At 37.3% G+C, this 14864-nt stretch overlaps 2 protein-coding genes across 7 annotated transcripts in view; one reads left to right on the forward strand and one right to left on the reverse strand.

Annotated features, from left to right (window-relative positions):
• Positions 1-10136, reverse strand: part of LOC115632567 (formin-J) — a 58003-nt gene extending 47867 nt beyond the window's left edge. For both annotated transcript variants that reach the window (XM_030529787.1, XM_030529786.1), the window contains exon 1: positions 9941-10136. In XM_030529787.1, coding sequence (XP_030385647.1) covers positions 9941-9961 — 21 coding nt within the window. In that variant the 5' untranslated portion in view covers positions 9962-10136. The remainder of the gene's footprint in view (positions 1-9940) is intronic.
• Positions 10137-11217: 1081 nt separating this feature from the next.
• On the forward strand, positions 11218-14864 carry LOC115632253 (solute carrier family 35 member C2). Of its 5 annotated transcripts, XM_030529326.1 has the most exons (6): positions 11218-11535; positions 11605-12308; positions 12365-12501; positions 12565-12817; positions 13398-13889; positions 14099-14864. In XM_030529326.1, the coding sequence occupies exons 2-6, from the start codon at positions 11744-11746 to the stop codon at positions 14155-14157; spliced, it is 1506 nt and encodes a 501-aa protein (XP_030385186.1). In that variant the 5' UTR covers positions 11218-11535; positions 11605-11743; the 3' UTR covers positions 14158-14864. The 5 variants fall into 5 exon arrangements, with proteins under 5 accessions (XP_030385186.1, XP_030385184.1, XP_030385183.1 ...); XM_030529324.1 differs by lacking the exon at positions 14099-14864 and having other exon boundaries at positions 11219-11535; positions 11648-12308; positions 13398-13966; XM_030529323.1 differs by lacking the exon at positions 14099-14864 and having other exon boundaries at positions 11219-11529; positions 13398-13966.

The raw sequence follows: 14864 nt of genomic DNA on the forward strand, positions 1-14864 counted from the left end.
TTTCGAAACAATAGAAGTGGAATGCCATTGCAATTACAAATAGCATAGAAGACAGTCGAAGAACTGAACTTTTCGTTTAGCTGCATTTAATATAAAATAGATCATAATTCAAGGTCACATTTTAAAGTATAACCTTTGTTTTCACTCAATGAAAGGCAATTGTTTTATGTTTCATGTTTTTTAATAAAAGCAACATCTTACATATGTATTGCTATAGTTTCAATCTGGGCGTTAGCATTACGAGCAATAAGGCATTTAAATGGTTCGACTTATGGTCTTTTGTTTTTATGAAGTGCCCTGCTTAGTCACCAGAACTGAACTCAATTGAAAATTTTCGGGCTGGCATGAAAAAAAAAGGTTCTCATTGAAAGCCTAGCAACAACAAGCGTCTTTAATTAATTTAAATTTGTCTTTTACTTTTCTAAATAATTTCAAAATTAAGGTACTTTTAAGTAACCACTCATGGGTGTTTGATTCAATTTTTCCCCCGCTTTTGTTATATATTAGAAACTGACCGTTCACTCATAAACTGTAAAAACACACTTTATATATAAATAAGTTGATAAGGTTTTATAACCTGTACTCTTTTTTATGAACTAATTATAGATACACACCAATTTATGAGCCAATTTTTGTGAATAAATGAAATGAAATAATTTCAAAAACATCTTATCTGAAGTACTCAACCTTTCCTATCTTGTCATGTCATGAATGCGTTGGTATCAGCTTCTCAGCCAAAAACTGACATCAGTACATCCATAGTCTCCATATTGTAGCTTGATAGAATAAAGGGCATGAGTTACCTTTCAGGTATATACTTGTATTTATACCAACAAAGTCCTACCAAAATTACCCCACAGCCAGCTAACCTAGTCTTGGGACCTGTTTCGAGAACCTTACTGTTTAGCTTTCGACGCTTTAAAAAGTCTGCAAAAATATGTTGGCTTTAGGAAGTAGATTAACTTCTAAAAATAAGAATAGAATTTCGCATTTAAATGCAAATTTGACAAAGGTTAAGCATAGTATCTCTCGACACCATATGAACGTCGTTGCGCACAGGTAGTAGAAATAAAAGCAAAGTGAAAATCGATTAAAAACGCTCATCGTTCTATGCGTCGTTTTCATTGTGGCCACGTTGATTGAATTTGTGCCATCATAATGGCAAACAGTCAGAGCGCGTTATTAACAACAATAAGCAGCAAACTGTAGCTTACAAAATGGCGCACACACACGCCAACATCGGAAAGTGGCGGAAAGAGGAGATCTTGCGACGAGAAGGAAGAAGAAAAAAACAAAAAACAATGCAAGAACAAAATAAGAAGCACTGCAGTAAGAATAGCAACAACTCCCCCCCCCCTCCCCCTCCCCAATGCCAATTTCCTTTTGGCTTTTTGTGTAAAAGGGAAATAAGCAATTTCAGCAAATAAATCGTAAAAAGTAAAAGTAATAAAATCAAGAAAATGAGAAAAGAAACCACATGCACGCACCGCCAAACACACACTCGCACATACTCGCACTTCAGTGGCAATGGCAGTGGCTGCTGTGGCAAATACAAAATGCGTATAAGGTAGCAAGTGGGGCAGGCAGACAGGAAAAAGAAAATGATGAGAAAATGAAAATACGGATAGCTATCAAAAACAGACAGCAAACGCAGCACACAAACCGAAGAGCGTCAGAGAAACAATACCCGAGCACTAAGAGATAACGACTAATGCGTGAAAACTGTCCTCCTGCACACTGGGCCAAGACATTAGCAGGTGAATAAATACACACTAAAACAACATTAAAGATGGACAATGTCGCAGTCTATTGGAATCGAGTCTTGAAAACTCAAAGAACGATTTCAAACAAGGAAATGGTAACAATAATTTACCTTTACCTTAGAGAAAACGATGAGCCGAGGAGTTCGATGATTTCATCGCTATGCCAGATCGTGTACTTTCTATTTGATAAAAAGCACTTTATTTCGATACACCAATTATCATAAAATAAAAAGTTATTCTTTTAGGCGCCACATTTTTGTTTTTTCAATGAAAAGATAAACTAAACTCGACCATATTGGCCAAATAAGTGAACAGAATGAAACAAGTAATACGTGTGTTTTAATAGAAAATCTTAGCAACAACTAGTTGGGGAGAACTTCAAACTTCAAAAGATGCGCATTATCGATGTATGTGTGTATTAAGATGATTTTCTTAAAAAAGCATTGCAAGCTTCAGATTCATGATGATAATGAATTGATCTGCTTAATTGGATATTTAAAAAAAGAAAGGTGAATACAAAATGATAAAAAAAGAATCAGAAACGGCGCTGCTATTTTCCAATTTAAATTTCCTTCCTTCCAAAAGAATTATTAATAGTTGCCCTTTACAAAATGTACATATTTATGTTCAAACTTTGTGCTTGACTCTACATGCAGGCATTGATATTCTTCAACATAAACCACACCAAAATGTTGTTAAAGGAATACCAACTACCCAAAAAACTGCCCAGAAAGCTTACAAATTTTTATTTTTTCAAATCGAAAATTGATACAACATACGCGTATGTAAGCGACTACTATTACTAACAAGTTATAAAATGTAAGAATATTTAAGTTAAAAATTTGGTTTCCACTCTGGGAAAGTAATGTGGAGCCGACCCTATTATTTTTACCCGTTTCACATGAGCTGCGACAGCTCCCTACTTTGCTCAATTGCTGTTCCAAATGGATCAGTGGTGTAGAAATTACGAACATCAGTATTTTTGTTCTAATGAAAAATGTTGGAACTGTATAGATATAATGTATCACTTAGAAAAACCTTATAAGTACATGCATATATTTTTAATCTAATTTTCAGAACTATAAGTTAATGCTTCAAATTAAAATAATAGTTTTCTATGTTGCCAATGTTTGCCAATGTTAAAAAAAAGTAGAAAAAATATATATATATTTTAAAAACCTCCACCAAAATGTCAACAGCTTGGTGCTAATTATCACAATTATACTTATTTAGTCATAGAATCATTAAAGGTAGACACTGTTTGTCTAAAATCGATCTTTTTATTTAATGGAACGTACCCAAAAGCTTACATCGCTTTCTCGCCCTTCAGCAAAGAGTCATGAAACATTTTCGCATAAAATGTTTCCCAACCTTCGACTAGGACTCTACTCATCATCTGCTTCATCGTTTATATAAGATAGCTTAGTTACAATTTCACCCCAACTTTACGGCCTCCACACCACGGTGCGTCAAGGCTGCAGATAAAGAAACTGAGCTCGTTCGAATAGTTTCTTCTTTTTGCAAAAGTATTCGACGGGTGTGTGGAGGAAATGAGCAAGACATTGAGTCATCTTGTATCAGCGGGAGTGTGGTAAAGCAATCAAAATACATCGGAACACACACATACGCATGCACAGACACACACAAGCACACATACCAACAAAGAAATACAAGTAGATACAAATTTAGACAAACAAAGACAATGAAGCGACAGGCAGGCAGACAAACAAAACATTGCTTTTTAAGCCGACGCCAACGCCACCAGCGAAGGAGAGACTACAAAACCGAGAGGAAGAACACGAAGGAGAAGGGAGTGGCGAACAGGCATCAGGTGTGGGTCACTCTGCTTGGCATTCATTTTATGAGGCAGCGTGCCCTTAAATGTATGCAACAATAAATTAAATCAAAACAGTAAAATTTGACCTTGGCAGCATGGCAGCCAGCAGCAGCAACAGAAAATACACAAGGGATCTGGACAGACAGCGCCAAAATTATGGGGCAGCAGCAGCGGTAGTGGCAGGCATCAAGGATGTGTACACAACACACACACACACACTCACACATACCCACGACTTTGGACACCACTCACAAATGACATAGAAAAGACCTTTTGGCGGACATTTGGCATTGAAGGCCATGAACCTTGCAGCTGTGTTTGTACTCCTCCTCATGCAGGCAGACATGTGCTTGTGTGTGTGTGTTTTTTTTTTTTTTTTTTTGTATTCTTTATTTTTAGAGTGGAAAAATAACAATATAGAATAGATAGAAATAACAATAGGAGTAATAATAATAATAATAAAAGTAAAAGTAATAATAATAATGATATACGCAGGTCAAAGTCCAGGCGGTACGGCCGTTAGGCATTGCTTCGCCCGGCCGATCAACCCGCTTATATCGCGCTCCTGTCCCGCTCCTGTTTCCTGAGCTTGCCCATAACGGAGGCCGCAAAGTTTGCGCTCGCAGCCCACGACTCTTCGTTAGCGAGCATGTTGGCCACAAAGTTCGACGCCGTTGGGGGTGATCCGGTTGTCGCCTCCAGTCTCCTTCTGTCCGTGTGTGTGTGTGTGTGTGTGTGTGTGTGTGTGTGTGTGTGTGTGTGTATGTGTGTGCTTGCAGCTACCAATACCCTAGAGCAGCATTTTGTATGCATGCTGCAGCAAACTGCTGTACACAGCAAATAGGCATAACGAAGCAAACTAGAAAGGATAATGACATGGACTGGCACACTTGAAACCCACTGGCGAATGGTAAATGCAGCGCCAGGGACATCATCCTGCAGGAAACGACAACAGAAAAAAAGACAGCATCAGACAACCTTTGTTCCCAGCTAGAGATGTGTGTGTAGCTTAAATAAGAGGAAACCCCCTTTTATATTTGTCTGTGGAAAGTTTGTATTTTTATTTTTTATTTATTTTATTGCCATGATCGAATCTGATCTTACTCGTATACGAGAGTGCAACAGAGCTCTTTTTCAAACAAATTTCAACCGAAAAACAATTCTCGGTGTCACAGAATCTTGTAGGTATTGTCTTGAGATTTGATTAAAAACACTAACAAAGCCATTTTTTCTAAAAAAATAATAAAAATAAATAATTAAAAACATAAATAAAAAAAATTTAAAACATAAGAAAACAAAAACAATCATTGGAACCTTATAGCTTTTCTCACAAATCTGCGTGTGTTATTAAATTAGCTGATTTCAAGCAGGCCTATATACAAGTATTGTAAATAAACAACTCGAATGTTTTTATCTGTTATTAAAAAGCTTCGCACTCAGACGGAGATGTAATGTGTCTATGTAGAAACAAAGTGTATGCCACTTGCAAATGCTTAAGTATTGTACTTAACTTATGAGATCACGCGCCCAGCCCTAAATAGAAACAGCATCGCATGCATCCGCATCACACATACGCCATGTGAGTAGCAGCGGAAGCGCTTCATTATGCGCGCAAAATTGAAATAATATGCATATAAACATGGATGGGAAATAAAATGTAAAAAAGCAACAACAACAACAGCAATAGCAATAGCAACATGAGGACGACGTCAAAACAATTTAGCAAAAGGATGCACGCAGCCAAGGTGTACAATGGCATTGTGTACAGGCCCTGAGGTCGACATTGGCGCACGCCCCTCCCTACTCTATCCCCCCCTCATATCTACCTCTTAAGCTCGCTCGCTCGCTTGCACAAAGCCCCGACAGCACACAATGAGTGGACCACGGCGGGAGCAGCCGCATCAGAAGCAGCATCATTAACATTATATAAGCAAGAAACAGCGGGCACAATGACAGTGACAGCAACAGTCTGGCCTGCCATCCTGCCATCCTGTCATCCTCTCATTCTTCCACCCTGCTGCATGAAACTGTAATTTATGCTGTGGCGAAATGGCGCACCAAAAAAAGAAAACATTAAAAAAAGAAGAAGAAAAGAAACAAGCGGAACACGCCTACAAATACACACATCACGTAGAGCAGCGTTGCGGCTTATTTATGTAGTCTTGTACTAATATGGGTATGTATGGTGTGAGTGTGTGTGTGTGTGACTATAGTAAGCCTATGTGTACAACTTGACTGGTCATTGTCCTTTATGTGCACATAAATTAAGGCGTTGGGTTAAAACTTTCATTAAGACTGATGCAGTGGGAGATCGCACACTTGAATCGCATTACCCGATGTACATACATAGTGTGTGTTTAAATTTAAGATAGACATCACACTAATTTATATAATAAGAAACAAAAATAGCTACTTATCAGACCTGTTTTATATTTTGGATCGAATTTTGGCTCAAAGAACAGCATACCGTTTTGTTTGCGTTTTAAAACTATGCTTGCTTTTAAATCGTTTTCATTTGAGTTCAGTTTTTTTGGATTTTGCAATCTCTATCCAAGCATTACAAGCATTATATTCATCATTGAATATTCAGATCGATATCAATATAACTTAACAATGCATATCATCTATATGTTGTCTAAATATATTTCTAATTTAATTTTTTTTATTTTCTTTTTCTTTTTTTTAATTTTAACATAACATATTACAACTCAAATTTGTATTTATACAATATATGTATAATTTGGGGAATGGGTCCCGAATCGTCACTAAGGCCCGTCTGATCCGACGAGATTGATTGAAGTTTCATTATTTTGCTATTAGCATTCTAAGAAATTTAAATCCACATACACTTTAGCCGATTCCTTGCCTTATCCACATTAGAGCATGCATTTAGTGCTCAGTAAGCTTTATGAATACCATTTATACGTTTAACTAACAACTAGCAGTACATATAATTAGATATTAATTGAATTATCACAAAAATGTATTAGTAACAAACTATGCTTCGCAGATTTTCAGTTATCTTGAATGTCTAGAATCTTTGGAATATACATAATTATAAATTATTACAGAGTGGAGAGTTGTCGGCCGATATTAATCAAATACGCCTAAAAATTTGGCGGTATTTCAAATCTATTGTAAGTGATACAAATCAAATTATAGATATGTATGTATATCCTTTATGTCTCCTTGAAATCAAAGGTAGAGCAACTATTATATTAGAAATTGTCAGAGGAAGGAAGAATTACAAAAATACAGATTGTAGAGCGCTGGTTGAAGACATCACAAATAATACATAATATTCGAATAAAAATAAATGCGATATTAATTCAATAAATTAAAGCTTTCTCTTTGAAACCAAATTTATTTTATCAGAAAATCTTTATTTTTTCTGGAGATATGAGTAGAAACACTTTTTGCAACGAAAAAAGTCAGAAGCCCCATTATTGGCAACTTTCGAGAACAAAAGTGTATGATTTTTATACCCTGTACCCGTAGGGTAAAAAGGGTATATTAGGTTTTTGCAAAGTATGTAACATGCAGAAGGAAGCATCTCCGACCCCATAAAGTATATATATTCTGAATCAGCATGACGAGAGAAATCGATCTAGACATGTCCGTCCGTCCGTCCGTCTGTCCGTCCGTCTGGATGAACGCGAGGATCTCAGAAACTATAAAAGCTAGAATAACCAAAGTTGGCATCCAGATTCTTCTAGGTCCGAGAAAGGACGAGTTTATTTTATTTTTTGGAATTTTCCCCCCCTTCCCCTGCTACAGAATTTCGTCAATAGCGTCCACATTTCAAATGCTACCTAAACCAAACTTTGCACACATAATTTATATATAATTGTCTACTGTGGTTCAAAATTTTATTCAATTCGGTCAATTCTAATTATTAGCGAAACAAATTCTCGCCAGTACAACCTCCCCAAAATGCAGCAACAAGTTCTCTCTTCTTCTTCCTCTTTTTGCTGCTGCTATGGGCGCATATAACTCAGTGACGGAAGTTTACCTGGGTATAGGGTATTACACTGTCGGGCTTGCTCGACTGTAGCGTTCTCTCTTGTTATAACTTGAGAGTGTTGTCAGATACGAGTATGGATCTTTTCGATAAGTAACGATCATTCAAAATTAAAATTACCTCATTAAAAATCCTCTAAATATAATGAAAACTAAGCCTTCGATATTGCCTACTTGTTTTAAATTGGAGCATCTTTAAATTTGAATACAAATATCCTGGCATTCACTAATATTTCTAGCGAATTCGAAATGAGCAGATTCTTTTAATTTACCGGTTAGGGGGAAGTTTAAGAACAAAGATAAATATGCATTGGTTTCAATGCCATTAGACAGCAAGAAAGACCAACAGATGAGTCTTTTGGCCAACTTATTTAAATCACCGTCACAAAGTTTTGCGTAAATTTACATACGGTACCGATTTGGACAACACACACACACAAGTCAGCCCCATTATATGGCACCACTAGTCGGATGGGATACACACATATATACAAGTATACGAGCACTTACTTATATGTAAAGCCACATCAGGAAAACTTTACAACGCAGTGAGTGCAGTGGCGTACGCGTCAACTTCTTATAAAGTCTATAAAAAGTAATGACTCGCGCTACATGCCTGGGAAAGTATGCAACAAAAGTTTTGCGACTTTGATGCGCACAGGACCCGACATTGGCGCAGACATCGCAAAAATAAGGAAGAATTCAAGGCATAAAATAAGTTTGCATGGAAAATAGTCGACCCTTAAAGAAGTCAGAGCATGTAGCATGTACCTCAACATAAAATTAAAACACAATAAGGAAAGTTTGACACTAAAAATGGCATGGAAAGCGAGCATAAATGTTATCTAACGCTGCAACGAACATTAAATGCCCTTATCTATGATATGGGCTTTCAGGGTTTCGGGTTTTCAGATTTTGCAAATTACGTTGAACAAACTCAAAAAGTATTAACTAAGGGAAAAGTAACTTAAAAATAATAGCGCTTTTGATTTTTTAGAAGGTTTTTCCAATACAATTTTTTAAAAATTCCAAAATTATTTTGAATTTGATTTTTAGGGAAATAACTTAATTAAACAGCTTCTTCATATTCTCAATCCTCAATATCTCAATATCTTTTGTATAGAACTTGAAAGCACATGTACAATTTACAGCTTGCAGAGACAATTTAATAATTAAAGCATCCAAATGGTTCCAATAACGAAAGACATATTTGCATATAATGCATATAATGAATGCATATAGTATCCCTCAGTGATTGATTGCCTTTATATATGCGCTACAAGTTACAGGCAATCTACATGTATAGTAAATACATGTATGTATATCGAACCTATGAATAGCATCTATTGGAATTTGGAAGCTTTCTCGTATGCGTTACAAGCTGCTTTCTAAAGTCGAAACGCACTTTGGGATAGAAAGAGAAGTCTAAAAGGAAATCTTACAAAGAAAATGCATTTGCTTAAGTTGATATTATTTATGAGCTACGGCGGACAAATTAAATGGAAGCGAGAAGCAAGGATGTCGACGTTTACGCTGACGCTGACGTTGACATTAACGTGAAGCAAGCCACTCCAATTGTGACTCTGCACTTGAAATATCAAGAGTATTTGTGTGCGTGCTTGTGTGTGTGTGAGTGAATTTTTGCTACAAAACGTCAAATCACAGACGAGCACACACGCACAGGGACACAAACCTTGCGCACGGTTGAAGGAAATGCAAACGAAATTTGCATGCAACGTCGCCCACAACGTAGATGTAGATGATGATGATGATGATGACGAGGACGAAGGGAGGAGGCTGGGGAATTGAAATTCGTTTGCAAAATGCCAGCTATTTATATTTGTCGGTGACTGCATACGTGTGTGTGTATGTGTGTGTGTATGTGTGTAAGTCTGTACTTGTCACGCTGATTTTCAGATTAGAAATTAATCGAATTTTACTGTCACATCGAATGCAAAGTCCGCGCCCACAGGAAGTGATTTCGACGTCGTCGGCAACGTTGGCATGGCAATGCAAAAACAAGCAGCACATGCCAATACACACACATACACAGGCTCATTTACTCACACACGCACACTCATGGACTGCCAGACACTGATACCGAATGTTACGCAGCAGTCGGTAGCGGCAGTGGCAGTGGCAGTGGCAGCGGCAGGAGAATTGGAAATACGGCCCCATCGCATGCAAAATAAAGTACCGAAACATTGGCTAATGGCTGATAAGCTTCCTTTTTAAAGGAAATTAAATAAATTTCGACGCCAACCGTGGCGGTAGCAGCAGTCAGTCATTTTCTTATTAGATTTTTTGGCGGCGCCCTCACCTGTTCCACAATCGTAGACATTTTGCTTGCTTTTCTTTTGTTGTTGTTGGAGGAAATAATTCACTGCTTTCACTATAACGCTATGTTGTTGTTGTTGTTGCAGCGATACAATTTGCACGCACTTGCTAATATTATTTTCATTTATCTACACACTTTACACCGCACATTGTTGTTGCTGCTGTTGTAATTGTAAGGATATTTTTTCAATTCAATGCGTTGCGCACTATGCCGTTCGTCGCGTTGACGAGTTGTCTTGCTAAAATCAACTACTAAGAAATTATCGGCAACAAGGATATGGAGGACTTGTGTCCAGTGTGACCACAAAGTGGCAATGTGAAGATACTAAATTTTAATACCAAAAGTCACAGCACTTTTAATAACCCTTTCAAGTCACACTCATTCACATTACATCACGTTGAAATCAAATTTTTATTTTTTTGTTCATAGCCATACCTTGAGTGCCATTTTATTCACATTACATTTTGTTATTCTTATCCTTCGGCGTTTAGAAGGTGTTTAGCAACACTGTGCTACTTTTTGGTGCTGCCATGTGGCAGTTGGCACAGCAGACGTATGAATTTGAATCTTCCGTCGATGCACAAATAATCGATCAATTAAATGATGGCAGGCTATGTTTTGTGACTTGTCATTTATTGTTTTCCTATTAAAATTGAATAAATTTTAACATAAAACGGAAATGATATGACTAACATACATATGTAACGTAATTAATAAATAAAGTTTCATTTAATTTAATTTGAATACATACATAATAATTTGAATACAAATAAGTACGTGAACAAAGAAAATAAAATATTAATAAGGCAATTGGAAGACAAACAAATTATTTTGATGTTCAAGGAATACATTTTTACCATACATATATCTGGGATATTATTTCTGTACTAGAAATGCTAATTATATAAACGATAAGAAGATTAAATGCAAAATGACGACTACAAACGGAGTACAGGTGAAGTTCTTAAGACCCTCCTTAAAAACTAAATAAATGTAAATCAAAGTATTGTACGATTTTTAGTAGCTAAGTACTCCACTAAACTGTTAACATAGACACTTAGAAAAAGGTCAATTGTACAAGCACGCTGCGAAAAAACGGTTAGATTGCGTTTCCTTAGCCCTTTTGAAGTTTAGGAGATCTTCACCAACATCGATTCCAGTTAGGGCAGCTCAAAATCAAACCGTCAGCTGCACAACCTGCAATCGATGTATTCTTGCACAACTAATCGATAACTTAAACGATATCTGTGCCAACAACACTTTTTCAACACCCAGCGCGCACGAATACGTCAACAAAAGCCAAAGTGGCCCAAAGAGCAACAGCAACAGCTGGACAAACATTTATAATAACCAAATTGGAAGTAAAACGGTTTGAAATTAAGAAAAAATGTAAATTCATTGCCCACACTGACGCTAACTCAAGCAAACGCAAAAGTAATCAATTAAGCCAAGAGACAGATAACGGCGCACACACACACGTACATAAAGACACCCAGGTGAGGCCGGGAGCGTTGAAACGCAAACATATGGAATGGCAAAACTTCAATAAAATTAGCGATAAGAAAGCACAGGTACAGGTGGGTAATTTTTTACGTTTGCACTGATGTTTCAATTGTAATCGTCGTAATATTTTAACTGTTTGACAGCCTTTCCCCATCTCTCTTTCTCTCGCTGTCGCCGTCACTGCAGGCGTCGCAGTCATTGCAGCACCAACAACAACAACAACAAGAATAAACAACACAGGCAAAGTGGTGCAGTTTCGTCGCACTTTGTTTGCAATTGATAATGGTGATGCCAAAATATGAGCGCCTCAGTACAAATGAGAGCACCAGTGCCCTATCGGCGAGTGCCAGTGTCAGCGGCGTCGACGATGAAGACTGCGAAGAAATCGAACTCGGCCTAGACAGCGAACGAAATAAATTGCCAGCGTCAACGCAGAATGGTAGTGCTCATAAAGATCGACGGGTCTTGCCGACGCATGCCAACTTTCAGTACATTAACAATAGCAGCAGTAGCGGCGGGGGCAGCCACAACAACAACAAGTTGTCCGCACAGGATCAGAATCCGCTCGCTGATAGTACAATGTCGCGACATGCGGATGCGCGCTTCATGCAAATGGCGATTGGCACACTGGTCACTGTTCTCGTCTATTTAACGCTATCGATTACGCTGACGTTCTACCAAAAGGACATAATCAAAAAGTTAAAATTCCCCCTCACCATTGTTACGTATCATCTGATCGTGAAATTCATGTTGGCCTCCATGGTGCGCTCCCTTTACAAGCTGCGCGTGGGAAAATCTCGTGTCCAGCTCGATTGGCGTGTTGCATTACGAAAAATGGCACCCACAGGTAAATATATATAATTAGTTCGAAATAATAGGAGTTTTTACAACTTTGTAAAACAGGTATTGCCAGTGGTATTGATATTGGATTCTCCAACTGGGGACTTGAGCTGGTGCCCATATCTCTATATACTATGACCAAATCATCAACCATTGTCTTCATACTTTTGTTTGCCATACTGCTGGGGCTGGAGCGCAAGGTAAGAGTATCCAGTATAAGTAGTACGAGTATGTACTATATTTGTGATAATTGTGTTTTACAGAGCTGGTATCTAGTATTTGTTGTGGGTCTCATCGCCGCTGGCCTCTTTATGTTCACCTACAAATCAACGCAATTCAACGCGTTGGGCTTCTTTTTCTTGCTTTTTGCTTCGCTCAGCAGCGGTGTGCGTTGGACGTTCGCCCAATTTATAATGCAAAAATCAAAACTTGGTCTGCACAATCCCGTCGATATGATATTTCATATGCAGCCGTGGATGATTGTATCGTTGTTGCCCTTTTTAGTAGGCTTTGAAGGTACGTCACTAATTTGTTATACATTGTGTGTCAATGGCGGGTTGAAGTTATGTTTCCGTTTCATTTATTCTTCTTAGAATGTGAACAGACTTAGTAAAAAACAGAATTATGTACATAAAATGGAGCTATTATATTTTTTGGATTTCAAAAAGTAAATTTAATATATAGTATTTCATCTGATCACAAAATATTTGAAATATTACTTCTTAAAAATGTAATTTTAAAATTTGTTTTAAAAATAAGTTATGTAATTCAAATCCGTTTTTTTGACGCCTAAAAGTTTAAACGATAGCTAATGTTTTATTAATTGCATTACTAATATTATATGTACATATTTTAATACCTTTATTAAGCTGTAGAAGTACGATTATGTCAGACTTTAAAAAAATGAAACTGCCATTGATCTATAGCTGCCTGCATAACAGCTGTTCATACAAACAAACAACAGACACTTGTCTCAGCTTTTTCTTTTTTTTAAGTAAAAGACCCAAAATATGCAGTTTTTGAGCCCAAAAGCGTAAAAGATTTTTTTATTTAAGTGTTTGAATAATAACTTATCCTTTCCTCCGCTTATTTACAGGTAAGCTGCTGTATGACGTTGTGCTGAATCTGAAGCATGTCTCCAACGATGTGATTGTTGAGACAATAGCCAAGATAAGCATAGGCGCTGTGCTTGCCTTTCTTATGGAAGTTATGGAGTTTTTGGTGCTATCGAAAACCTCCAGTCTGACACTCTCCATAGCAGGCATATTCAAGGACATTTGTCAGCTGGCGCTGGCTATCGAACTGAACGATGATCAGCTCTCATTTATTAATGTGGTGGGACTGGTTGTGTGCTTAATTGGCATAATGTGCCATCTGCTGCACAAATACTCGACCATGGGTAAAGCAGATAAACAGCAGCAGGCTCTGCAAAGGGACAACGATGAGGACGAGGAGGAGGACATAGCCAACGAGTTTAAATTTAACGAAGGCAATGTTATAGTTGGTTCGCATGGTGCTGGTGGGGCTGGCGGCCATTCAACGTTGACGGTACCGCTGCTGGAGCAGACCGATTCCGAGGAGGATTCGGGTAACGATGCTAGCAATAAGCAGAATGCATCGGATGTTATATTCGACGTACTGAAGCGACGCGATATGCAGCGATGAGTTGCTTTTGTTATCACACATACCTGCACACATGCACACGCACACAGACGCTCTCACGCACACCTCTACAACACACACACACATACACATTTTTTTTATTGTTTGCACCAACAACAACTTATATTTTTTCAGGCTTTCGGATCCTGCGTTGGGTACTGCGTGAAAACCGTTTGAGAAAAATCAAAATATAATTTTGAACCAAACATCATCATCGCATTTATATGTATGCATGTGTGTGTGTGTGCGATTGTCTGTGTATGTGCCTCACCACCGCCACCACCACCCGCCGTTCCAGCGCTGCTTGCCCCTCATCTTGTAAATGTTGTAAATTCAAACGCCTGCACTTACTTCTTCAAAAATGTAGCCCAACTAAGAATTTAAGCTTCACTGTATTCGCAACTATTTTATGCATTTTTATGTAATTGTTTGTATTATAATTTTTACACACTTTACACATTCCTCGAGTCTGTGACCCGAGTGCCATTTGAAGTAATGCAACATTTATATGTTTAGTTATAAGTTCTCTTCTCTTTTTGTTGTTGGTTGTGAGGCAGCATGTGAATTGTTATTATTCCTAAAAGAAAAACGCATTGACTACTTTATCGACAGCATTTAATTTAAATGTAAATTACCTGTCGTATTATATTTATGTATTTAGAAACAAAAACTTCAACTTGATGTTGATGGGAACTGGATGATATCTAAATGTTATCTTATAATTTAGTTAATATTGTAAACAAAAAGACAACATGTATTGTGAATAAAAAAATATAAAACCATTTTCAAATCCATTATCGGTACATAAATTAAAACAAACTACTTATATAAATATGCTATTCGATGTAAATTATGTAAATGTATATGTTTTTCCAAACCTCTTAATAAACAATTAAGTCTA

This window comes from Scaptodrosophila lebanonensis, unplaced genomic scaffold, assembly GCF_003285725.1.
Source record: "Scaptodrosophila lebanonensis strain 11010-0011.00,11010-0021.00 unplaced genomic scaffold, SlebRS2 tig00001415-arrow-pilon, whole genome shotgun sequence".
NCBI classification, from domain to species: domain Eukaryota; kingdom Metazoa; phylum Arthropoda; class Insecta; order Diptera; family Drosophilidae; genus Scaptodrosophila; species Scaptodrosophila lebanonensis.